Raw genomic sequence first — 24,528 nt, forward strand, 5'->3', positions numbered from 1 at the left:
TAATCTTAGCTGGGTACGGAGAGTCTAATAGACTATAAACACTAATAGGTCATCCTACACCACAGAAAAGGGCACTTACTCCTAACCTTAAAGACGAGGAACATACGACTTCTAGAAAGTTTAGATGAGATGTTTGCAAGTCTGCGATGAGGTGCGCTTTAGCTTTTCACCGAGGCGCAGTTCAACGGCTCGAAAGCTTTTCGGGGGGCAAGAGAACAAAGTCGAATGCAGCACTCGAGCGAGTAAACGGCATTGCAGGTCTTGGGGCATGTTCGCCACCAAAATAGCAGGAGAAAACCTCTTCAATAAATCCTCCGCAGGAGTAGACCTTTCCACCTCGACCTATGTAGTGTCTGGCCTTAGGTATCTGCAAGTTGCGTGATGACACCTAAGATGGTAAGAGTAACTTGGGACACTTCGTTAGTATTCATTTTACCCCTAGGAATACTATCCTTCGGAGGACCTTACCTCCACCCGCTCCAAAGATAAAGACGAAGTTCCCTAGTTGATAGCCATACGCGTACCGAAATTGTCAGCTTCCGACATACAGCCGTGCACGTAACCAATCCCGACAGCAAGGCTCCCGATCACTGGGAGTAGACCATATATGATGATCTTGATTATCGACCATCTGAGCAACAACTCGAGCGCGTAGTCTCTTTTCATCGGATCAGCGCTGCTGTGGTTCAAGCAGTCGTGGATCCAGCGTATCCAGTGGTCTTCCATCCCGGTCTCGGTCTGCTTGTTGTCCGTGTAGAATTAAAGAGCGTCTGTTTTGTCCAGTCGTCCATTTCTATTGACCTATGGTGGCCCGAATCGGTGTCGCAATGGTAGAGGCCGAAGCCAGAAATGCTCTTCAGTGAAATAGTCATTTTTACAATGGCCACACCTCCCATGAAGCTCCCCGTATCGTCTTGAAGGGGCCGTTTTCTGGCTTGTGCGTCTTTAGATCGGCCATCACCCTCTCGCGAGCCAGCCCGGTTTTGCGTTTAAGTATTCCCACAGCTATATAAGTTCTTGCGGCGGCGACACCGGGATCTCCGGCTGATCCTGGAGATTCCTCCAGAGACCTGTTCCCGGACTCTAGCGCTGGCACTGTGGGAGACAGGCCCGGTCTCTCTCGTTGCGGTATAAGTTGTACCTTTATTTGAGACGGATCTTTGGCGCACCTTGTGAACGTCAGCACGTTCCACTTTCACCTCTAAGTCACCGCGGGGTATCCGCGTCCCGTATCACAACGTGGTGGTTGTAGGGACGGGGTTTCTACCGTCAGGTGAAGGCTTCTCTTCTTTTACTTTTTCGACATTGAAGTACGGGCCTCCCGATGGAGTCTTGTAATGAATCTTCCACCGTACTTGGCGGAAAGTAGAGTTCCTCTCGGATTTCACCTCGTACCTTGCGGCTGCTACCGTATTCAGGCCGACAGTAAACCCAAAGGTCTCTGCAGAAATAGTACGCTGGCACGTGATAACTCTCCCTTCAAGCTCTTCATCGATTGACAGATACAACAATGAGTACGTTATATTCTGCATCGTCCTGATTGAAGATCTAGGTGGTAGTGACATCCCTGGATTGTCCAGCTGCGGATCTTGATGTTGCACACCTAATAGCATCAGTATCTGCCGTATCCAAGTTACAACGACGCTCTTCCAGTTCTTTGAATTTTGTGATTGGCTGGCGCATTAGCTAGCCTAGCCAATCAGGGCGGAGCCTCGATATCGGGTCTGAGGACTGAGACAAAATTGGACTAGTGTTGATGCCAAGTCGGAATAGCTTCCTGATTTGAACGCTTGTCGACGCGTGCCCCATTGATCTTGCTCACTTGCGTTCTCTTTTGCTTGAGCAGCTCAGCAGAAACCGGTTGTACACCTTGGCATGCCTCATTTTCGCACGAGGAACACAAATGCATTGGCTTGCTTTGCTCGTCAGCTAATTCTATTTCTACGGAGAACGACTTGTACAGTTACAAGTCTTCGGTAGCCACGGGACACAAGGAAGCCTGTGAGACATTGCCAAACAAGGTCGATGCGGAAACCAATACTGCCATATTTTTGCGACTCCTCCCAAGCACTGCAGACATACAGAATGCCACTGTGCTTGCAGATCGATCTTCCAAAATTGCTTCAATCGGGGATCACCTTATCGTCAAATATGGCCCACAAACAAGCCTCCATATCCAAGGACTCAATATGATCCTCGTCAAGCAAAGTCTCACCACCCCAAGTCCATTAGTGTACGCCTTTAAGAAGAGAAGGGCAATGCGTATTTACTCACAATACGTCGTCGGCTGACGCTTAATCGTATCTGGCCGAAGTCTTCAACATTGTGAGCGTAAGCTGATTCTGAGCTAGTCACATAGAAAGCCGGCAAAAGAGGGAGGAAAAGAAGAAAAGCAGAATAACGCCGCTGAATATCCAGTTGGCAATGTTGCAGTAACAGACAGTGATATGAGACGAGTTGACGAATGTCTTGCAGGATCAAAAGGCTGTGAGACCAAGGCTGTACCAAAACAATAACAAGCCCTGTGGAAACTGGCTATTAATCTCATTCACCGTCTCATCACGTCGCAATTGTCATCGCTGCGGCGATATCAAACAATTAACAACACCCGCACCGAGCTGCGTCGAAAGAGGAGTTGGAATATAAACAGGCTCTGCTCTCGTTCTCGTGAACAAAAATTCAAGATTCGTCTCCTCACTCTCGCGTTCAATTCATGACGATTGGATGACGAGCAGATACAACACTTTTCACCCTTGTTAATAGTGCTCAAAGCTGCTTTTGCCCAGGGTGTCTTGCCCGCACTGTTGTGGGCAACAACTCGTCCATTTGTGAGGCGGGCTACCGAACACATGCACAACCCTAATGCTATTGATAGTGCTCTTCACATCCCTGGTTCCATGTGCTAGATTGAGAAGGTGAGTAGCCTAAAATATAAGATGACCGACGGTGCCCTCGTTCCCTCAAGGTACTTGTACTTACCTGGTGATGGCGCTGACTGATAGCACCACATGTCCGTTCTCTCTCTATATATATACATGAAGGCCACACACAATTCTGTCACCCCTGGGTGCCAACCCACATTGCAAAGGCACGTTAAATACTTCTCATTGGGGTGGCCGCACTCGATATCGCTCTCACATAACTAGATCCTCAATACCTATCAGGGACCTACGCAACGCAGTAGGTACAGAGAATTAAAGTAGCTGAATGCCTTGTTCTATGTCACGTAGTCCTATTGACAACGACTCAACGCTTAAAAAGGAGGAATTCTCTCTCACCTGATTCGGGTGAGAGGAAACTCCTATAGCTTCCCCTCTTTTTGTCACGTGAAAAGGGTAAGGCGGCGTTAACCGATAGCCTTGTCTAGCTCTCCTTAGCTTATACTTCAACTATCCTTTGCCTTATCCTTTTCTTCCTATACCGTCCACCCGATTCGGGTGGAGGGCGTAGGGTACTTGGGGACAACGGTGGGCTCGTGACACATGTTACCAGTATACTGGTGACTGTAATACGTCGAATATTTTTACTCGCAATGTAAAAGTCGACACTTATAAGTGCTCCAAGGGTATACTGTAACAAGGCAAATTGGCTGTGCTGGAATGGTATAGGGGTAGGATGGAGAGTTGTCTAGTCACACGTCAAACGAAAAGGGGCTAAAGGGGAGCGCTGAACAGTTCGCAGTGCTTGCAGCGTGCCATTCTTTAAAAAATTGACTGAGTATTCCATGTTTTTGATGTCGTCTACCTATTCCTGAGTGTTTCATCAGCCCATTCCTACTTCTCAATGCCGTCGCCGTGCTAGGTGCTCGCTGCCCTAGCCGCTGCCTCTCTGGGGGTGGTGTTGGTGGTGGCGGTGTTGCCCTGTCAGCATCGACCAGAAACGCGTTCTCGATTCTCGACCTTCTGGGCAGGCCTCTGTACGTTGTTACACGTGCATGTCAAACCCTAAAGTGCTCTGTTGCAATACATATCTGTTTAATCCTGGAAGGAGCATCCTCTGGTCAACAAATTGCATGAATAGATGAATATAGACAGATGAGATAGAATATTTTTTAGGACGTATTTGCGCGTGAAGTGAGTGTCAATTACCGACAATGACTTAGTTCCATACGACTCTGTCGCCATCTCGAAATCTAAAGGGAGAGTCCGCCGGTTAGAGGAGGTGGTTCTACACAAGTTTTGGCGAAGGACGGGGATAGAGCCCGTGCTTGCGAGTTATGTCGTCTAAACGTTGCTCGAGAGGCAGGATAGAAACGAGAAGCCGCTCATAGGGTGGGAACAAAGCTTATCTTTCTTTCGAGTTTCGTCGTCTGAACGTTGCTTGTCGAGGTAGACCAGGAACTACGCGTCTCTTTATCTCGGGACGTTCGCGGAGGTCAAACAAGTCTTCTGGCCACTCCGGATGCTCGGCATAGTTCATCCGGTTCTCCCCCCTGGAGAGGTTAGGTCGCTCCAGGTATGGACTTAGGCGGTTCGACTCGGGCTACGGCGGCTCAGGGTCGACTTGTTGCACCGGCGGATGCTCAATGTTGTCCGGCGCCGCAGCAGCCCGTGGCATGCTAACAACATCTGGCTGCTCTGCTGTGGACGTGGAGACGTCGAGATGTACGTGTTTAAAGAATTTCGCCCCTTCGTCAGCCTCGGCACCGTCTTCAATCTCAGTGGCAGAGCCAGTCTGGGGCGGCGTGGGACCTATATGGACATTGAGGAGCTTGGACTCTGTGGATCTTGATCAATGGCCAAATAAGGGACATGTCTAGCCACCGTCGGGGCCGATTTTATCAGCGCCGAAAGAGAGATGAACATTCATTCTGGTTGCTCACCATATTTTGTACTCATTAGTGTATTCCTCTAGTGGAATGCTGCATCTCGTGCAGAAAACCACCCCTGGAATTACCATAGACATGACGAGCCGAGATTTTGGTTTGACGTGAGTGGCCCACTCCTCTCGCATGTTCATCCGACCACTGATCTTTCCTGAAAATACCTCATACTCTGCCCGCATCACTTTGGCATGTCCGGGACGACCCTCGAACTTCACCTCGAGGAACGCCTGGAAAATCTGTCCAACACAGTCAGCAGCGGTCTCACTACCCATTGGAACCAGGACGCCCCTAAAAATGCTCAAAAGTCGCGAAGGGGGCGGTGTGACGAGCCCCGAGAGCATCCTCGAAATATACAGTGTCTCCTCCACCTAACAACGAGCGAAGTGGAAGTCGGAAATAGTACTTGGGAAACATCAATAGGGTGAAACACAACATTATGTTAGAAGATGGGTCGGCGGAACTAGAAGAATGTTAATCGCTGGAAGAGGCTCATTTATGTATAATCTTACGCATGATTTATAAGTCCTCGTGCAAACGATCTGATTATGTCTTTTCTGTCCGTCGTCAGTGTCATGTATGATTGGCAGATCGCGAGAGAAAATTTTACCGATGGTAGCAGAAGCAGAAGAGTACGACGATGGCACCGAAAAGCTCACTGGGAATGTAGACGTCTATGTCCTCTGGGCGCCTGAAAAGTGCCATTTGACTTTCGAGACCGTCGAACCTCGGTACTATAAATTGCAGCCGACGATGGTTGTCGCGAAACCCGTCGCGCATTATGCCGGTTTGACTTCCATGAGTCCTGTTGATGTTCTCCACAATAGAGTGGGCGACATCTTTTGAGGTCGCTTGGACACCTTGTTCGATACCGCTCAACGTCGAGGAGATATGTCGTCGGTGTTGTGAGCTAAGGCATCAATTCGACCTTCCATGGTATTTGCATTCACAGATAGATCGGTCTAACCTCTTTGCAGCTCTTCGAACTTGGAGTGACTGGTCTGCAAAAACCTGTGGGATTCATTGTGAAGCTTTGCCGACGATTCAGAGATAGATCAGGTTCGAAAACGAGCAATCTTGTCCCTGTCTGTGCAGGATGTGTAGCCCTACAGAATACTCTATAGGACAGTGGCATCCACACCTGCTCCGACGCGGTTACTTTATTCCTCCTAATATTTCTCTCCTTTGAAAGCCCATTCCAGTTTGCGCTGAGCCCGGCGAGCCCGCCTCGAGGTAGCCTGAAGGCCGAGGGCGCTGTCAAACTTGTCGTGCTTCCCCTTGAAAGCCTAATCTCGAGTACGCAATTGCTTCACCGCTTCTGTAAGAGCCGTAGTATGAGGAGATTGCGGGGAGGAGGTCGCAAACCATTCTATGTGTTGGGCCGCTGCAATGCGATGTCGCAGACCAAGATCGGCCTCTTGGAAGGCATTCTTGGAGCCTCCATCTTCGAGGGCGGAAACGGCTTTGCCAATCGCCTTGCCCTCAGAAATAATATCACTAGGTGTTATGCCAACCGACAGACATGAAATTGGAGGGCGAATAACGACAGCATTATGTATACAATGAGAATAGCAAAGAATGAAGAAGGTCAAAAGCGAAGGGTCCGCGGACCTCTGTGAGGCTGTGCCCAAAGGCGAGGTGTTGCTGTAAGCATTATGCGTGCGCTTGGTGATTTGCAACAGGGCGAAGCAAGCGTAGAAGCTAGTCACAATACACGCTCCTCGTACATCGCCTTACATAACATTTTCACGTGATTTAGTCACGTGGATGCGGAAGAGGAGGACTAAGCCTGGTTGTAAAGATGTAATGTAATCGCTAAACTCGTGATCGTCGACGTTATCGGTCCATTCTCTTCCTCAGGCAGCACCTTGGCCCGATTTGCGAAGTAAAAGAGTATTGAAGTGGATATCAAACCTCGTCATGCACACAGGGGGTTGGACCCCCATGTCACGAAGGCAGCCGGTGACGATGCCCGGTTTTTTTGCTCGTCTTCTCGTGCCCCCAGTCCCTTTGACAAGGAGGTAGACTGCCCGCGAGGTGAAGGTGGAGATGAATTCTCTTGAGCCTCACGATAGTATATTTCAGAGTTCTGAGAGAAAAAGCTCTCTGCTGTAGCTCATATTTCCTCTTTCACGATAACTAGGGCCTCGTCTTCATCTATAGCCCCTTAATCCATGGTGTCCTTATGTATGTCGTCTTCAACTGCGTCCTCGGCCAATCCGAGATAGTTGTCTTCATCGTACGCGTCCTGTTCGTCGTCTGAGTTTCCAAAGGTAGGGAAGGCTTGGTTGACGTCGTTATGCTCTTTGTGCGGCTGCATAGCGGCTAGGGCATCGACAAGTTAGAGTGGACCGGGGATATCTCGCTTGAGTCTCTTGGCATCCAACGTGATTCCACGAAGTTTCCCTTGGACTGCTCAGTGGAATCGATTGCTCGCAGTCGAACTCTGTAGACCTTGGCATCATGAATTCGTGTCCGAAAATCATAGTGAGCACCGATGTCGGTATCGAATTCCTGCTTGTCCTTGTCCCAGGAACGGGACATGAAGACAGGAATATGGTTAGCTGGAGAGTTGGGAGCTGGAGGGGAGATACAACATCTTTAAACACTAGATGCTGCAGCTCTCTTCCTTTCTTTAGTCACTTCGAGCCTCTGTTCATCTACATCCAGGTGCTCGCGGTCGTAAATGTCTGCTGGGTTTTCCTCTACGGTCAAAGGTTCCAGACTTTCCAGTGGCCAGGGGAGTGATGAATCCAGAGATCTAGTGCTTGCGTATTCATTGTGCAGCACGTATGGGATTTCAGTATTGTCCACAATGCGTAGGATACCCAGTTGAATGTGGTAGCCGGGGACCATGTGCATCCATATATCAGCAATGAAAAAGAGTTGAATCGAGAAGAAATCATGATCGTTCTCCATACCCGGTATCATGCGCTGCTGGTATTCGGGTTCCGGAGTCTGCCATGTTGATCGATATAAAAGTGGCACGGATGGAGTATTCTGGAAAGTGTGAACTGTCTCAGAGAGAATTTCTTGCTCGACTCAAGGTGACTTTTAAGGTGGAGTAGTTGAGTGCTCTGACACTGTCGCAACAATATCAACTCCGTTCTCAAGCCAAGACTGGCCTAAGACAGCCGACAGTAAGACAGCGGTAGGGAGGAGGCAAAATATATATCTAATCGCCCACTCCCCCGGAGCCATGAAGTATTCGGTGAACCTATCGTCGGGTTCTGACTCAGACCACATCTCCCTGTATCGGCGGATACATTGGACATCTCTGAGACAATTCGCTATTGTACCCGTCCAGCAGCAGCTCAAAGGGGTTGATGAAACGCTGGAGCCCTCATCTGGACGGGATGCTTCAATATCGCTCGTCTCATCCTTAATTATATCTCTACTGATATTGGAAGCGATGAGACCGATTTATTGGCGAAGTCTGCGCCGGCCAGATCAAGACGAGAGTACCTGAGTATTGCAGCCTCAAGACGATGCGTGGTTGATGTAAGGTGACCAGCTTCTCAGCGTAGCACATTCTGCGCGGGACTGATTCACAGGAGCATAAAATTTGGTGCTCGATTGGCTGCCTGTATGTGTTCATAATTTCCATGGCCTCGTGGTAGCACTTCCGCTCCCCTTGAAGTAAGTCTGGACCGTGGATTCCCCGTGTGTTTGGTATACTCTCAGTGGGCCCCGCAACCCCTTGATTCGAAATTCGCTGTCATACTGCTTAGCCCGCCCAATGCCGTCCAACGTCAATTTTGTAGAAGGTGCACATCTCCTCGAAGATATCGCCGTTCATCTGGATAAAATTCTCTCGCCGGGATCGAATGGCCGGGCCAGGTACTGGACGGACCTTTCAAAACGTTTGTTTTGCCTTGAGCATGCTTGTCAGGGGTAGGTCCGTCTGGTACGGTGGTAGGGCGGCTTCTAAGCTCTTACGGGATCAGGACAGGGGCTACCGGTGTAGTATGGGCGAAAATAGCCCTGGTCTCGACGTCAGAGCAAATGATGACCCGGTATGCATCCGCGCTGATGCCGTGAGCTGCCAGTGCCGTGGGTGTACCACCGTCAAACTGGACGCATTATCCCTGTGTAGACCGGTAGCTCGTATGCCAGGCGCGTCGAGCCGTTCATAGGCAACATGTGACGGTCGGACAGTTGCTGTATGGCCCGTCTGATAGCTGTCTGACACCTTTCCTCATAGTCCAGGAGTTGTCTCTGTTTCTGTTTCCGCATCCAGTTAATACCCCTGTCCCAAGGCGGATTGGGACTTGAAAGGGGCTTTGGGAAGCCCTTCGCGCTGATCTTTCGGTTTGGTAGTTTGGCCATCCCGGGCGCTGTGGCGCATTTTCGGAAGACAGCGTACGCCGATGATTGAGCGAAATTTCGCACGCTGTTAGACTTTGTTCGGACTGTTCATCTTCGTCCCAGCTCCACCTAGCAATCTCGGTGTTCACATAGCGATTGTCTTCTGTTCTGCTTGCAACGTATGCAGGCGATAATGCATACGTGGCAACAGGAAGAGGAGTTCGCCATCAAGCCATTGAGAACCCCTGGTACGGTGTATCGTGATTGATGTGAGTAAAGGTGTCCACCGCTTCGCGGCAGCCTCCATGTCTTTTCGCTGTCATGTAGTTAAGGCATACAATCCCGATGGCGTATACAGCTTCCAGAAGCCATTCTTGATACCTGGTAGTAATTTTGCCATGCGTTTTGGAAAAATTCCGGTCATCGAGGCTTTGCATAGATACGTTAGGCGGAGGGGCTTCATTCTCCTTGAGGTATACGCTGACTGCCCGCAGGGAAGCAATCCACACCAAGTCTCCAGCACCGAGTCGAATGAACACGTGAGGCTCTGTTCTTAACTTTGTGACCTTCGTCGAAGACGACACTTTAACAGGCGTTTGAAGACTGACGCACACGCTGTGGCCGAGTGCACCAGGTCCTCGTCATCGTCATTCATCATGGCCAGGGCTAAAATGCTTCGAGTTCGACACTTCACGACGTCCTCTTCCAGGCTACGAGCATCCTCGGTGGATGGTGCCGGACTGGCCAGCTTGTATTTCGGGTCGGCTACTGCCTTGTGATCTAGATGACAATGTTAGCCATGGATTCTGTCGACATTCGAGACGAGGGTAAGCGGTGATAGTGATACTTTAGTTCGGTTGTCACACTATTACAGAGTCCCACCAAATAAAAGTATCACTCTCCCTCGGGGATGCGGGGCTGTGAGTGTATGAACGATTCGAAGGGGACTCACCGGGCTCGGTGGGAATTACTACCAGCGTGCGAGACTGGAAGTTCTCATACACTAACAACACGACGTCTTGGTGGTCCATGTGAGTGATCAGTTGATGTGCCTCTGCGGCGTCGCTAGGTAGGAGGGTTGCGCGGGTCTCAGTCGACATCGTTGTCCGATCGGCCCCATAGAAGACGTGGAAGCACAGAAGACCCTGAAACCAGGAGCGTAGCTCTTTCAGCGACTCGTACTGGACCGGGCCTGGGGTTAATACCAGCGTGGGGCGGGTATCAACCTCCTTCCCCTGTTGTAGCTGCTCATCGATGTATTTGGCGCGAAAGTAGATGGCCGCAAAGACCTTAGTAGTTTTGCCCATGCCGCAATCCAGGGCATCGAGCTCCCCTCTCCATATGATTTCGTGCCTTAATTTGGTAGCGATGCCATTGATTTGCCACGGCAACAATACCGTATTGGACGTTGTACTGTCATGCTGGAGACGGTTCGTGTGCGGCGGGTCTCTATCAACGAACCGGAGGTCCGCGTCCGCGTTGAACTCTAGTGAGAAGCCGAGGTCTGCAAAGGCCTCCTCGTAGCCCTTGATCGGCATCGAAGCACAAGACAGTCTGCTCATGAGCTTCCGAAGTTCTTGGTGGAGGTCGGCTCTGCCGTGGTCGTTGACTTTGAGTTATAATCTCCAGCGGACTGCTGAAGTTAATTTCGTAGTTACCCTCTGCAAATGGTATTTTCGCTGCTAAAGCTGGCTGTCCGGAAATAAACATCCTGGCATGGAAAAATTGATGGGTAGCTCGCCTCAAATAAGCTGCGTAGCTTTAACAGCATCTGTGGTCTCTTCGGGTTCGAGGGTCCGGGTAGTTGTATCCAAGGCGCGATCGGCACGTTCTTTCGTGGGGCCAAGCGTGTACAATCCTCTTCAGTATCCATCATTAGCCGTCTAGCGCAAAAGTATCTGTAGGTCTCTGAAAACTCGAAGGTGATCTCCCGTACAAGTGTCAAGGCATGTGTCAGGCAGAGAAAGGAAACTTTGCACCCAGCATGCTCAAGGAGAAACAGTGTGATATGTATAATAAGGTTAGGTTTTCTTCTCCGCTTAGAGAACGGTTTTGGGCTTGAAAAAAAAAACAGGACAGGAGGAACATGGGGAGACGGTACTTGTCGAGAGGAGAGGGGTTACTTATAGTCTTGGAAAAGATCGACCGCGAGACCTTGGATATGCTCATTCACGGGGCTTGAGTCCGCGATGTATCAGTTACCCATTTCTTTTTCACGAAATTATTCCCAGACTGTGGCGGAATAGAGAAATCCATGAGTAGAACGGGAAGGAAGAAGGAAAGGGAATTTAACACTTGAATTCATACATTACCTCCAAATAATATGGAATTTCGTTCACTGCCTCCAAATTGGACTTGCATCGGAAAAGACCACTCTTCCCGCCGAATCATTGAAGGTATGAGATCTCCAACGCGCGGGAATCTGGTTTGTCAACCTGTGTTTCAGCTTTCATGAATCACACTGACAATGTACTTCTCTCCCTCCTCTCCGGTTGCAGTCACAACAAGCTGTTGTCCTTCAACATCTTCCTCCTTGGGGACCACGCTGACTTCTTTGTACTCTTTGTACCAATCCTGTTTGCGTTCACCACTCACCAGTTCATATCGGGCCGCGGCGACAGCCGCCTGGCGAGATAAATGTATTCCTCTGATGTCGGTGTGCGTGGATCCATCGGCAGCCTGGACTGTGCAAAGAACATAGAAGAGATTATCCTCCACTCTTCCATCACCCGGCTTGGATCGAACGCCAAGAGAATTCGGCGTACTTTCGATTTCGACGTCATGAATCTCATCGCCTTTTCGAGCATGGACGACGACATTTTCCCCATGCTTCCATGTTGATGAAGGGTTGGTGATGTCGTTCGTCGCATAGTCGCTCAGGGTATCGCGAGGTAATCCCTCATCCTCAAGGCGGCGAAGTGCAACCTTCTGGGCTGAATCAAGGTCTGTATAAGTCCCGCAAATTTCAGTACGGATGATAGGAGGAGATCCAGGTTCCACGGTTGTCCGTTTAATGTGAAACAGGTCAGGAACAAGGGAAGGCCGTCGCTGCATATCGAAATATTTTCACATGTGGTTTTTTCAAGACAATGCCTTTGGAGTTACAATTGAAGGGTAAAGACAAGTGCCGGTGGAATTGATGCAATTTCCCCTCTTTCAAGACCTGGCCTTACCTATTGACCTTTGAAAAGAGGGAGGGGTAATAAGCTCTGCGCATGAGCGTATGCTAGGGCATCGATGGCATGACTGACGGGATCTTGTGACTATGGAAAGGCCCGAGCTGTGACAGGAGGAGTTGCAAGCTTTAACCCCGCAAATGATTGTGGGAAGGGGTAGGATGATGTAGGGTCATGAATACGAGGTTGGCAGTAGCCAGTCGGATGTATCAAAGGTCGAACACGCAAGATTGGCCAACAAATGGCTGGACATGTTGGAACGATGGACGCAGCTGGATCTTGTTGATGTGTATGAGGTCGTCAAAAAGAGGTTGAAAAGGAGCCAAAAGGACATGGCTGGTGTGGGTCTGACGGCCATCTCTGGTTGGTCGAAATTCTAACCACTGATATTTGGTGTTTCAATCCGCAGTTGAAATCGAGCTTCGACAAGCAACATGCAACTTGATCGTTTCGTTCAATCGAGTTGAGTTCAAGACACTTCCTCCTCCCACATACCGACGTTGTGCGCGTCCTCCAACATGCCGCCAACAGTCCCTAGATTCACTGCCGTCGCGCTCCCGCCTCCTTTCCTCCTTCCTCGATCGCTACTCCGAAAATCCTTAAACGGCTCTCAGAAAAGATGCATGGGCATCCGCTCAATAGACCGACAGCCAAAGCACAACCCTTACAATGTCGTCCCAGGCATTCAACCGCTGCTTTCCACGCCTGCCGCAGCCTTCGAACGAAAATTGAGATCAGACACGCTTCCTTTACGGTCAGGAGCTCTAGCAATCAAGAAGGGCATGACTGCGGTGTATGATGTCGAATCTGGAAAGAGAATACCTTGTACAGTCTTACAGTTGGATCGAAATCAAGTTGTTAGCCACAAGACGCGGAAAAGGCATGGATATTATGCGGTCTGCATTGGCAGCGGCACAATTAATCCTAAGAATGTGGCAAAGCCCATGCTTGGCCACTACTCTGTCCAAGGCGTGAGCCCCAAAAGGTATCAGCGCGAATTTCGCGTCCGAGGGCCAGAAGGACTGTTACCAGTAGGCGAGGAGATACGAGCCGATTGGTTTATTGCCGGACAGTTTGTGGACACTCGATCAAATTGCAAAGGAAAGGGCTTCGCAGGTCCTATGAAGAGATGGGGTTTCAAAGGTCAACCACGAAGCCACGGTCACTCCCTCAGTCACAGGTCCCATGGTTCAGTGGGCCCGAGTCAAGGAGGTGGTAGTCGTGTATATCCCGGTAAGAAGATGGCCGGGAACATGGGTGGACAGAGGAATACGGTGCAGAATTTGAAGGTCTTGCAGGCGGACGCAGAGAACGGGATTGTCGTTGTACATGGTGAGTCCCTATTCCCATGCTCTAAGACGGCTCGTCAATGCTAATGAACCGTGCGCAGGAGCTGTGAGTGGCCCTAAAGGATGTCTGGTCATGATCCAAGATGCATTGAAGAAACCTTGGCCGGAAGTCCCCCAGCTGCCGAAACCATCCAAGATAGAAGCAACAGTGGTCGAAGCAGAGCCTGCGAAGATCCCCACATGATACAGCTACACACAGCTTTCAGTCCAATTGTATCAATACACTGAGGCTACCAAGGCCTGACTGTATCCTATAGCTGTTTATGGAGATTCAATCTTGTCCCATTAAACGCTCACTCCTATGAATTCATGAACAGACAACGGGTGCCATCATTGAAAAAGAAAGGGGGGGGAAACACAAATCCTGGATATGTTTAGTGACAAAGCCGCCTCGGGCAAGTGTCTGCCAAACACATTCAGGCTCCCCTATAATCATACCTCAACCCCTGCAATTCAGCCAGTCCCGCATGAACCTCCGACATACTCCTCCTAGTTATAAAGACCATTCCAAAAATGAGGCCAGGAAGCAACAAAAACAGCCACAGCGCCTCTGGCACGTCATTCCGTGAGCGATAACCCATTGACGCAATAAATAGCAGCACACCGATGAAAGCGTTGAGGTAAGGCAGGTATTGATTGATGGGACTTTCCGTGGACGTGAAGAGGAAGGCTGATTGAGACAATCCTGTGCCGTGCGCCTGTCTCTGTCGTGTGACAGGGGAGGTCCGCGGCGGAACGGACAGAGATCCTAATGGGGTCGAAGTAGGGATCATGTACATGATATAGGCGCTGGAGATGAGTGAGGTGATGCTTAATAGGCACAGAAACGCCATGGCTCTTGAAGTCGATATCGAGAGATACCACATGAATGGGAGGGTGACAATCAAAGGCAGGGCCGTAAATAGCATGGTGTAGATTGCATTTGTGGAAGTCTCCGAGGCCTGAAGGTTTTGGAGGAGGTTTTCTTGTTCTGTTCGATCGTATGAGAACAATATGTCAGGATTTTTTTGAAACTGCCCATCTACAGGCGCAACAATGTAGAAAAACGGCTCGGCTGATTCCTGGCGCTCCGGATTTCCAGCAGCGGGAATCGTAGCCATCGCTCATTGCGCCAATATACATACCTTCTTCATCCATTTCTTCGTGCGACATATTTCCATCATCCTCAGAGGGATACTTGAATGTTTTCCGAAGTCTGGTGGTGTCCATCACGTTGATGTAATATATGGTATGGTTGGTGGGGCGTCGGAGACCTTATCCTTTATGGTCTGCATCCAGCTGCCCTAAAAGCGGTACCAGAGACTGAGATGGAAGAACTCAGAGTCGAATCATCATCTGGACTGTGTCGCAGGATCTCGTTAACAGCAAGCTGTCCAGATGGGAGTCTTGACGTCGGTGATGAAGCCTCTCCCGGAAAAACATGGCTCCGAGGAACCGCCAAGACGCTAACATTCAGCGCGACTACGCTTGAGGAACCTCTTGCCTCGAAAAGACATTCATCGACACCAGATTCACGGTACTTGATCTGGTTCAGTGATACCTGCGATATTTATGAGAGTTGCAAATGACAGAGAACTGGCCGGGTTGATGCCGCCCTACGGATCTTATACGCGCATAGAATGTGTCAGCACCTTCCTGCTTTCTACAGCTCGATAGCCAATGGCTTTATGGGTATGCTCGATTCAGACGTGCATATTGCTCAGGGGCAAACGTCAGCTCCGAGAATTATTGACTACCAATCAGCAAGGAAATGGGGACCACTAGGAGAGACTGTGGGCATGATATTAGGAGTTGAAATGGCTCGTCAGCTCTACAAAGTGCGGCCAAAGGGAACACCGCCTGAAATCGACGGAGGTTGCTGACCACCAATCCTGACTTGGGCCCAAGGGTGGATTGAGATCTCCGCGAAGCCTTTGCCGTCGGAGATCATCACCGCATGTGGCTAACTGCAAGTAACATTGTCCACCCATCGTTTGGTGCTGACTTTCTTTGAGATGGTAGCTGGACAACAGGCAGATACACTCATCTATGCAATGGGGAAGATTGACCTAAGTTTTGTGATTTTCCATATTTAGAATTGCCACAGAGGAAAGAAAGAACACAAGAATCTATTCATGGCTAGTGCAGAGCACCTCAAAGCGCCTTGGCTGGAATAGGATCATGATAACTTCCACCCAAGGCTCAATGAGGACATTCAGCAAGCAACGTCCGCCGAATACGAGGTATCTCCATTTCTACATCCTCGCCGTCTTATGGGATTTACTAACGTACAGCCGCTTTCCGCTGAAAAGTTGAATCAACCGCTACACTATTCAGTTGAACCCTGCTCGCAACGTGAGCGGAACCACAAGCCTTTACTCGCGTTATCATGTGGGAAGGGATCGACAAAGGAACGATGAGGAGGTAAGTATTCTCTCATTGATCTCAATCTTCGGATGTCGCACTTAGACCTCAGGTAATATGGGGCATGAACGGTCAACGGCCCGAAGATCGGAATCTGAGTCAAATCTAAATGACATCTAGCTAGGCATGCAGTTTAACTATTATTACGTCCACTAGAGCATTCAAGGGGAATTGCCGACATACTCCACACGCCTGCTCCTACGTAGAAAATAGTAGTCAACCCACAAGACTAGGTCTTACTCTGGCGACACGGTTGAGTTTGATCGATTCGTCTCCACCCCCACGACGTACCGACTTGCTGCTGAGGCCCTCTCTTTGGACAAGGTTGAGGTATGCGGGACAATACGAGAAATCTTACCCAGACACCATTACATGGATTTGAGACACCGGCTCGGGGCATCCCAGAAGGCTACAAAGGGCAAGTCTTCCGATTCTGAGCAGGGACAGTCTAAGCGGAGCTGATGAGTTTCGACGAAGTACCTCCCACAATTTATAAGCGTATTCTCTTTCCCCTCAGCGAGCCGGAAAGAGCGAATCTGCCGGACCCCTTCGAAGCTTAAGAAGTCAACATGCATTCCGTCTATTTGGCCCTGTGTCTAGCCCTGATATCCATTATCTTCCTGCGCTATTTTGAGCACCGGCGGTACAAGAACCTCCCTCCAGGGCCTGCCCATCTTCCTCTAATAGGAAACCTACACCAGGCGCCCGACAAGGTGCCCTGGCGCACCTACGAGCAATGGACCAAGAAATACGGACCAATCTTTAGTCTTCAATACGGCCTCAGCAGGGTTATTATGCTGGGAACCCACCAGTCTGCACGAGATCTATTTGAGAAGCGGAGTAACATCTACAGCAACAGCCGCGATTCGTCATGGCCGACGATAATGTCTCCAAGGGACGTCATATTATGCTGATGACCTACGGCTCGAAGTGGCGGACTCACACCAAGATCCAGGCCTCTGTCTTGAACATCTGTGTGTCTCAGACATATAAACCTCTACAGGATCTAGAAAGTAAGCAACTACTTTTTGAATGCCTGTCGGACAATCACTTTGTCAAAATCTACCGCCGTTATACAGCATCCGTGATGTTTTCCCTCGCATACGGTAAAAGAAGTCTCACCGGGAGAGAGTCCGAAATCCTCGGCGCCGACACCGTCAATGCGAACTTCCTCTTCGCGGGACGGTTAGGGACGTGGATAACCGACGCCATCCCAATCTTGAATTATCTTCCACAACGACTTGCTCCATGGAAAAAGACGGCAGAGAAATTCTTCAGACTCGAATCCAGCTTGCATATGGCCAACAAGAGCAATGCGGCAAAGACGCCATCATGGAATATGACGAAACAGATCTGTTCGACGAAGGAATCCAAGGAAGTGCCTGACTTGGACATCGCCTATAACGTCGGCATCATTTATGAAGCCGGGCTAGATACCTCCAAAATCGCATTGCTTGTATTCACCCTTGCAGCCGCCACACAGCCTCGCTTTATCCAAGTCGCGCAATAGGAACTCGACAGGGTAGTCGGCCCCGTTCGGTTACGTAGTTTCGAAGACCAAGTTTCCTTACCCTATATCAACGCTGGGGTTAAAGAGGTTCTCCGCTGGCGACCAGTCAGCGCAGGAGGTACCCCCCACGCTGTGATGCAGGAAGACCAATACACGGGATATCGCATTCCCAAGAGCGCCACAGTGATAGGAAACCATTGGTCCATCCACATGGACGAATCTATATCCCCTCAGCCCATGAAGTTTAGACCGGAACGGTGGCTCGAAAACCCGGACTTGCCGTTGTATGCGTTTGGGTTCGGTCGGAGAGCATGCACTGGGCAACACATCAGCAACAACAGCCTGTTCATCATTATCTCGCGAGTTCTCTGGGCATTTGAGATCAACAAAGGTCTCGATGAGCAAGGGCACGAAGTCGAGATCGATGACATGGCATTCACCAGCGGGTTCAATTCGCAACCAGAGCCATTTGCGGTCAGGTTTATTCCGAGGTCGCTGAAGGTGGTCAAGGTGGTCAAGAGGGAGTTGGACGATGTCGAAAAGGATATCGACGGGATAATGAAGCGGGTACAGGAGGCACAGGGAAGGGCGTTCTGAAGATGACGAAAGTCGTAGGGTAGAGCAATCTTCTAGTGTCGTGAATGCGAGACCTACTACTAGGAAACAGAATACGACCTCTCCCTGGTGAGTTACATAGATGACCGAATCCTTCCTCGCCTGGGATGGCCACTTCATAAGCACGTTCAATAACAGCAGTTTACATGTGCCAAAGCACTCGAACGTCTCCCAGGTGTGGCTTAAGCAGCCAATAATGTGCTCAGCCTCATATTGGGCACAAGCCTACTGTCTCCCTCGGCAGATTCATGACCTGCAGATTCAGCACCTGCAGGTTTAGTGCCTGCAGAATTCAGCACCAGCAGATTCGCGACCGGCAGATTCACGGCCTGCAGGTTAACCATCCCGACTGACTGCCTCACCGTCCTTGGGCCATGATAGGGGCGCAACTAACCCACCCCCTCTCCTTCCCTGGTTGTTCGCAATCCTCCCGCATCGGGTATCCAATAAGGGGCCGCGGCCGCGCATTGGCGTGTTGACGCAAGCGGGTGTCTTCTAGGTGTGGCACTAACAAGTGGCAGTTAACCTTTGTGAGAAGGGATTATGCCTGAGATGTTGGAGTTGTCGTGGTATTAACTGGGGACGCCCACTTGGCCGAGTGAACATCTAGGAGGTCACCAGTTGTCAATTCGAAACACTGACCTGTAGAAATCGCGGCACGGAAATTAGGTTCGCTTGGTGTTCGGTTCCCACCCCTGCAAGAAGTGAAGGACTTTCGACGATGGGTTCCTGAACATGGAACGTGACCCGAGCTAAGGAAGATGACGGGTGATTGAGAAGTTCGGAACTCGGGTTCGGCCGCCCTGGGGACGCCTGCTGCAAGGAAACAAGCTCATCGCTTGAGTATGGCTAGTCAAGCGCGTGATGGCACCTGCATGCGGGGATGATGGCGTCACTAATTGTGACGGTCACAGCAGCACACGCGGTGATTAGGGGCTGTGGAGCGTCTGGGGGTTAGCTGTGGATTTTTCACACCAACATTCTGGGCGCTTGGGGAACGTGTAGCCACTAGCTGCATGGGGATCAAAACCCATCAAAAGTGTTAGTCGAGTTGATGCCTTGACCTTGGTGCCCACTCGAGGAAGTCGAGTAATGTCTTCTTCGACGGCGAAACCTTCAGCGAGGGAAAAGAACATGGCCACAGCATGTGTATATATAGGTGTAGAAACATGCCCCCTTCCTTCAACGTCTATTTCTGCTTGTGCAGGCGCCCAAAGACAAGGCTGGCAATAAAAAGAACCGTCATCGACGCTCATCCAATAGATTATGGCCATCTCAAGTGAAACCATTGTCGGCATTATAGCTTTATTGGTCATGTGTGGTCCGACCTTGCCTTTCCTATGGCGGTATTTGCGCCGCAACAAGCGACTTCCCTTCACAGCTATTGGGCTGACAGCAACGCCTCACGCCAACGACATCACGCCCGCTCAGCAGCCACAGCAACAACAGTGGCTTCTTTATTTACCGTTCGCCCGCTTGCCCTTGTCCGCAACCAGCGCCGAAACGCATTCGTCGTCCATGAGGCTCGAATATGCCAGGTCGGAGTGGGAGCACCATCACGCGCAGCTGTCGGCGTTGGAAAACGGAACGCTGTATACCGCTGTGAGAACAAAGCTGGTTTCCCTTTCACTTCCCCCTTACCCAGAGCAGCTCATGGTCGGGGACTAACCAGGAAGTTCCATTTCACAGAGAAGCAGACGTTTAGAAGAGAACATCGTCCTTCGCTCGGGCTTTTGAACCACCACCCTCCCTGCACCGGGCACGTTAGGGATGGACATTGTGTCGTTTGAGAAGGGGGCGACACTACCCGCTTGAACTCCTTGATGGGCAGTAAGGTTGCAGGCGCATTTGGCCTGGGAAGTAGAATTAAACTGCGTTGCCCCTTTCCGTTTTGTAAAATTATGGATGTCAAAGATATCATCGACAGTCGCAGACGTAAGGCTCAGCAAAGTGGCAAATACACGAGGGAGAATCCCTAGACGGCACCGTTAGCTATACCTTACTCAGCGAAGAAGGCTACGAAGAAAAGTGGTTTCAAAAGTGTTTCGTGAGATGTCCGGTAGGGACGATCTCCTCGAGGACATGGATCATGTTCGTGTTGTATTTCTGGTACCGCAACAGTGCTTACCTCCATCACTCGTTTGCGCAAAATACGTGGCCTAATACGGGTCACCTTGATGGTAACAATATGATATAGTAGTTTTTGCGCACCGCGATGTCGACAAGCCATACCAGTGACGAAAGAGTCTCCTTGATCTTCTATCAATGGTCAAAACCGAAGCGGACTTTGGAATTGGGTTGATGGGACCTGGCATGTTCAAGGATGTGCCGCTCCTGCTCATCGAAACAGGTATTCCCTAGCCACGCAGGCTCAATGTAACCTCTCGCTTAATCACAGACCTGCCGCCGCCCGACTGCCATCCATTCCCATTTCAGACTAACAGGCCATCCAACTCCCTTGAGAACCACTTGAAGTTGCTGTCCGCTGAGCCTTGTTGGAGCACGGCAAAGACAACATCCTCCCACCAACCGCCAGAGAATTCCGGTTCCTGGAGCACCTCTGAATAAAGACGGGCCACTTCTTTCGGTGGGTTCTGGAATGCTCCACAGCCAAAAGCCCCAAGCACGATCTTGCGGTGTCTATTCTTGATGGCGGTTCGCAGGATGATCCGGATCTTTTCTCTCATCAGATTGCGATCTTCTCGCCTGGCGTAAAACTTGCTTCCGTCCTGGTTAGGCTGTGCTGTGTTATAGCCAAGGCTCGGTTGAAAAATGGCCGCTGCACTGACGACACTAATGACCGGGAGCCGGCTGGGATCGTGGCAGTCGAGGAATTTATGGCCGTTTGCCAGGCTGTCTCTGATCACAAGAACAGTGGGAGAGTAGATGGCGGCTTTGTCTGGAATTGGATAGAAGCGAAGTTTGAGAGTGAAGTGCAGAGAAGTGCGGTAGCAAAGGGCTTCTTCTTGGGCGAGGGCACCGGTTCTGAATCCGCCGCCTGCGTGAATCGCATTTGCCATGTTCAAGACACAGACCGGCTTCTGGGATGGACTGCGGCTTAGTTGGAGGGCAGCATCAATGGTGTCGCTGCTGAGCACACGAACTTTTGTCTTTGGTAGTTTTGGACAGAATATTTGATCGAGCGGCGTGACAGCGTCGTTTTCGTAGAGATAGCCATCTGGCTTTGCATCCGGCCGTGTGAGGAGGAGGCCAGGTAAGACTGAAATTGTTTCTTTGGCAACTTTCACCAACTGGTCTCGGTCTCGGGTCTTGGGAGTTGTTGGTGGACGTGTCTGCAGCTTTCCGGTCGAAGAGAAGCTCAGTACACCCTGGCGAAAGTGCGCAGTCTGAGCCTTGCCGCCTGAGTGATTGTGAGGTCCATCCATTGTGGTAGGTCGACGTTGTCAAGAGTGTGACAGCGAGGGAGAAGTGAACTAAATAAAGAAGGTTCGCAGATGGTCAATAAATAGTGGGCCCCACCGGTGTACCCAGTAGGGGCACAAGGCCTCGTACAAGGTTGTTTGGAGAACACTTGCTCGCAATACATGTATCGTTACCACTTCTCTGTATTCTTCATACCCTTGACTGTCCTTAAGGAAGTGTGCTATAGAAGACTCTGTCAGGCCGTCATGAAAATGGAAAGTAAAAAATGGAGCCAAGGGCGACAAGTCCTTCACTTCTAGCTCCGAGACTAATTTTGCCAACCAGAGTAAGATCCCCGATATAGTGGATTAGCTCGTTTCTTGTGATGGTACCATTGTTGTCTTCATCTAGCAGCTTTCTGATGTCTTCCTCCGTCAGTGATCTCTGCTCTGATTTCGCTTCCCGGTTGGGTCTCTCCAGGATGTCTTTGCGGTAGAAGTATGTCTCGTCTTGATTCCAGCGCCTTCCAACCACGAATCAGCCATTTTATTCAGTTTGTTCAGGGGGTCCATCAAGCTCCTTGCCCAAAACATAATCTGGAAGTGAGTCTGCAATTTTCGATTCTATCGTGCTTGTCAATGCGGTGTTGAGTGAAGAACCACCAAAATGATCGACGTTCCCACAAATCTCTAGTATGATCTGGACCTGGTGGGTTTGGTTTTGTATCTGCCCCACAGCAAATTCGAAAGCCCTTGTATATGCCGTTCCGAATTGTGTTCCGATGTTATTCTCGCATGCTGATCGAGTAGATGAGGTGAATATTATATTCTTGTTTCCGATATTTGTGACGGAATGACGCCGATATAACTCTCAGGGGGGCAGTTTTCAAGATAATGCATTCAACCAAGAGCACGCCGCGGCCATCGTTGTCGCTATGACAACCTCGCGGAAAACGTGATACCAATTGGCGCCACAGTCATCATGGTCATATCGGCAAACCATCCTGGTTGTGGTCAATAATATGCAGCTCCACTAGAATAGAGTCATGGTGTTATGGACCTGCAGAAACAGCAACCCAAAGACATATTCAAATTTGAACGGCCTGTAAAGGTGCAAATAAAACGAAACCAATAGCCGCAGCTGCTAAATGCGAGGCTAACAGCCCAGTCCAGGCAACGAAAATCCAGAGAAAGGGTCCTTTCAATGGGACACCCCAAGTGAGTTTATGTTGACGCCTGATTCTGGTTATGATGGATAGAAGCACCTCTACGAAAAGATACCATGTAGAGGGTCGAACCCTTTTGCCTTTGTCTGCAAAAGCTTCTGGACTCTGATCTGCATCACTAGTTGCGGGGTGCTGCCTGTCGCTTGTCGCTTACCGTGAGCCATTCAGCGGAGCATTGGTTTTGTCGGGAGACTCTGGACCTTTTCCCGGGTCTTCCAAGGCCGAAGCGGAATCCCTATTTTCGTGTTCAATTTGAACCAATCTTTTCAGATAGAATTCTTGTCTGCAACATTTCAGCGATAAAATATGCAGGGAAATGCGAAATAGAATGGGAGTGATCATCAGCAACGACAACAAAGTTATCAATCATCCCAGTGCTTATGGCGGCCCCTAGTACAGCTACAATTAATCACACTTCCGTCAGGACGCAGTCATGCCGCAATGGCTGGACCACACCACCCTGAAGAGTGCTCCTGCTCTTGCATTTCGCGCCACGTCACATCTTCTCAGGATCGGAATGGTCTTGATCGCTATGTCGTAGGCTATTCTGTTTGATAGAAGGTATAGTAGACCTAGTCAATCAATCATTTTCGAGGCACCTTGGCTCACTGGGCAACCTCTCCGTCTGGTTCCCTTAAGCTGATCATAGATAAGTTTTGATTCGGTTGTTCGGCATCGTTTCACAGGTCCACGGAAAGAGTTGCTGCGATCTGGACAATCCGCTCCTCCTCGAATCGGTCTCCTTGGAACTGAGGCGCTCGCTGATCGGCGGCAGACGAAAGATGATGCCTAGATTCAGATTCTGGTTGTGCCAGACAGGTAATAGGGCGGCATCATCCTCTTCCCGAAACAGCAGGAATCCCGAACGGCGTGCCCCCATGTCTTCCGCCCAAGGAGATATACTCCGCATGACGTGAATTCTTGTCATCGACGAGAACGATCGTCACGTCAACTCCCAGTCCGAACCCGAAGTGAAGACATAGCCCTCTCACAGTCGAAGGACGACATCAGGTTCACACGTATCTGTTGAATCTGTGAAGCGGCAGTGATGGATCTGGACGAGACAATGACCACATCCACTTCCTCCTCACCGTCAGCGCTCCACGACATCATCGACGCAGAGGAAGGGTTCGAAGACGACAGCCTCTTTCCCGAGGACTTGAACAATGGCACAGACAACCCTCTGAGCGACCGTCCTCATACTCCTGCAAACGACCACCTCAACGCAGCCGCACTGGGCGAACTGTCACCACCACGATCTCGTGTGAAGGGCCGGGGCGCGGACACCACAGCACAACAACAGCAGCTTCCCAGCACATCACAAACAATGGCCAACGGCTCAGCGACGCGCAGCTCAGCGAGGGTTGCTGCTATGCCGACGGAGTCTGAAGCAGCAGGACAGGGGCAGGCAGCGTCGACATCACCGGATGAGCGAGACGGGGCAGGCAAGCCTGGCTGGGCATGGCGCAACAAGAAGGCACAGGAGGAGAGGCAGCGCGCGTGGGATAACATTGTCGACCGAGATTTCAGTCTCAAAGAGTTTGGGGATGTCATGTTACAGGGCCAGGCGCAGAAATCTAGTTGACGGTGATGGTGGGGTGAGCCTGGAATTATAACAGGACGATACGCTGAAATACGTGATGATCATGGAACCATGGTTTTGTCTCTCTGCAATGCATGGCGAAGGCGTGCCCGGTGAGGGAAATACCATTCAAAAGGGGGGCGATGGAAGGTTGTGGCTATGGAACGGACGAGCA

General features: G+C 50.3%; 9 protein-coding genes across 9 annotated transcripts; 4 read left to right on the plus strand and 5 right to left on the minus strand.

Annotated features, from left to right (window-relative positions):
• Positions 1 to 6,989: 6,989 nt before the first annotated feature.
• On the minus strand, positions 6,990 to 7,366 carry Z519_03724 (uncharacterized protein; the record flags this gene model as incomplete). The annotated part of the gene is made up of 2 exons (XM_016761471.1): positions 6,990 to 7,147; positions 7,210 to 7,366. The coding sequence occupies 2 exons, from the start codon at positions 7,364 to 7,366 to the stop codon at positions 6,990 to 6,992; spliced, it is 315 nt and encodes a 104-aa protein (XP_016621809.1).
• Positions 7,367 to 7,423: 57 nt separating this feature from the next.
• On the minus strand, positions 7,424 to 10,668 carry Z519_03725 (uncharacterized protein; the record flags this gene model as incomplete). The annotated part of the gene is made up of 4 exons (XM_016761472.1): positions 7,424 to 7,822; positions 9,469 to 9,614; positions 9,743 to 9,910; positions 10,083 to 10,668. 4 exons carry the CDS (start codon positions 10,666 to 10,668, stop codon positions 7,424 to 7,426), a joined length of 1,299 nt encoding a protein of 432 aa, XP_016621810.1.
• Positions 10,669 to 11,572: 904 nt separating this feature from the next.
• On the minus strand, positions 11,573 to 12,184 carry Z519_03726 (uncharacterized protein; the record flags this gene model as incomplete). The annotated part of the gene is made up of 1 exon (XM_016761473.1): positions 11,573 to 12,184. One exon carries the CDS (start codon positions 12,182 to 12,184, stop codon positions 11,573 to 11,575), a length of 612 nt encoding a protein of 203 aa, XP_016621811.1.
• A 640-nt stretch (positions 12,185 to 12,824) lies between these two features.
• On the plus strand, positions 12,825 to 13,839 carry Z519_03727 (50S ribosomal protein L3; the record flags this gene model as incomplete). The annotated part of the gene is made up of 2 exons (XM_016761474.1): positions 12,825 to 13,638; positions 13,697 to 13,839. The coding sequence occupies 2 exons, from the start codon at positions 12,825 to 12,827 to the stop codon at positions 13,837 to 13,839; spliced, it is 957 nt and encodes a 318-aa protein (XP_016621812.1).
• Positions 13,840 to 14,071: 232 nt separating this feature from the next.
• On the minus strand, positions 14,072 to 14,755 carry Z519_03728 (uncharacterized protein; the record flags this gene model as incomplete). Its single annotated transcript, XM_016761475.1, has 1 exon — positions 14,072 to 14,755. The coding sequence occupies one exon, from the start codon at positions 14,753 to 14,755 to the stop codon at positions 14,072 to 14,074; it is 684 nt and encodes a 227-aa protein (XP_016621813.1).
• Positions 14,756 to 16,929: 2,174 nt separating this feature from the next.
• On the plus strand, positions 16,930 to 18,165 carry Z519_03729 (uncharacterized protein; the record flags this gene model as incomplete). The annotated part of the gene is made up of 2 exons (XM_016761476.1): positions 16,930 to 17,514; positions 17,569 to 18,165. The coding sequence occupies 2 exons, from the start codon at positions 16,930 to 16,932 to the stop codon at positions 18,163 to 18,165; spliced, it is 1,182 nt and encodes a 393-aa protein (XP_016621814.1).
• A 1,284-nt stretch (positions 18,166 to 19,449) lies between these two features.
• Z519_03730 (uncharacterized protein) lies at positions 19,450 to 19,851 on the plus strand (the record flags this gene model as incomplete). Its single annotated transcript, XM_016761477.1, has 1 exon — positions 19,450 to 19,851. The coding sequence occupies one exon, from the start codon at positions 19,450 to 19,452 to the stop codon at positions 19,849 to 19,851; it is 402 nt and encodes a 133-aa protein (XP_016621815.1).
• Positions 19,852 to 20,615: 764 nt separating this feature from the next.
• Z519_03731 (uncharacterized protein) lies at positions 20,616 to 21,569 on the minus strand (the record flags this gene model as incomplete). The annotated part of the gene is made up of 1 exon (XM_016761478.1): positions 20,616 to 21,569. The coding sequence occupies one exon, from the start codon at positions 21,567 to 21,569 to the stop codon at positions 20,616 to 20,618; it is 954 nt and encodes a 317-aa protein (XP_016621816.1).
• Positions 21,570 to 23,819: 2,250 nt separating this feature from the next.
• Positions 23,820 to 24,356, plus strand: Z519_03732 (uncharacterized protein; the record flags this gene model as incomplete). Its single annotated transcript, XM_016761479.1, has 1 exon — positions 23,820 to 24,356. One exon carries the CDS (start codon positions 23,820 to 23,822, stop codon positions 24,354 to 24,356), a length of 537 nt encoding a protein of 178 aa, XP_016621817.1.
• Between the last annotated feature and the right edge of the window lie 172 nt (positions 24,357 to 24,528).

Source organism: Cladophialophora bantiana, assembly GCF_000835475.1.
Source record: "Cladophialophora bantiana CBS 173.52 unplaced genomic scaffold supercont1.5, whole genome shotgun sequence".
Lineage (NCBI taxonomy): Eukaryota > Fungi > Ascomycota > Eurotiomycetes > Chaetothyriales > Herpotrichiellaceae > Cladophialophora > Cladophialophora bantiana.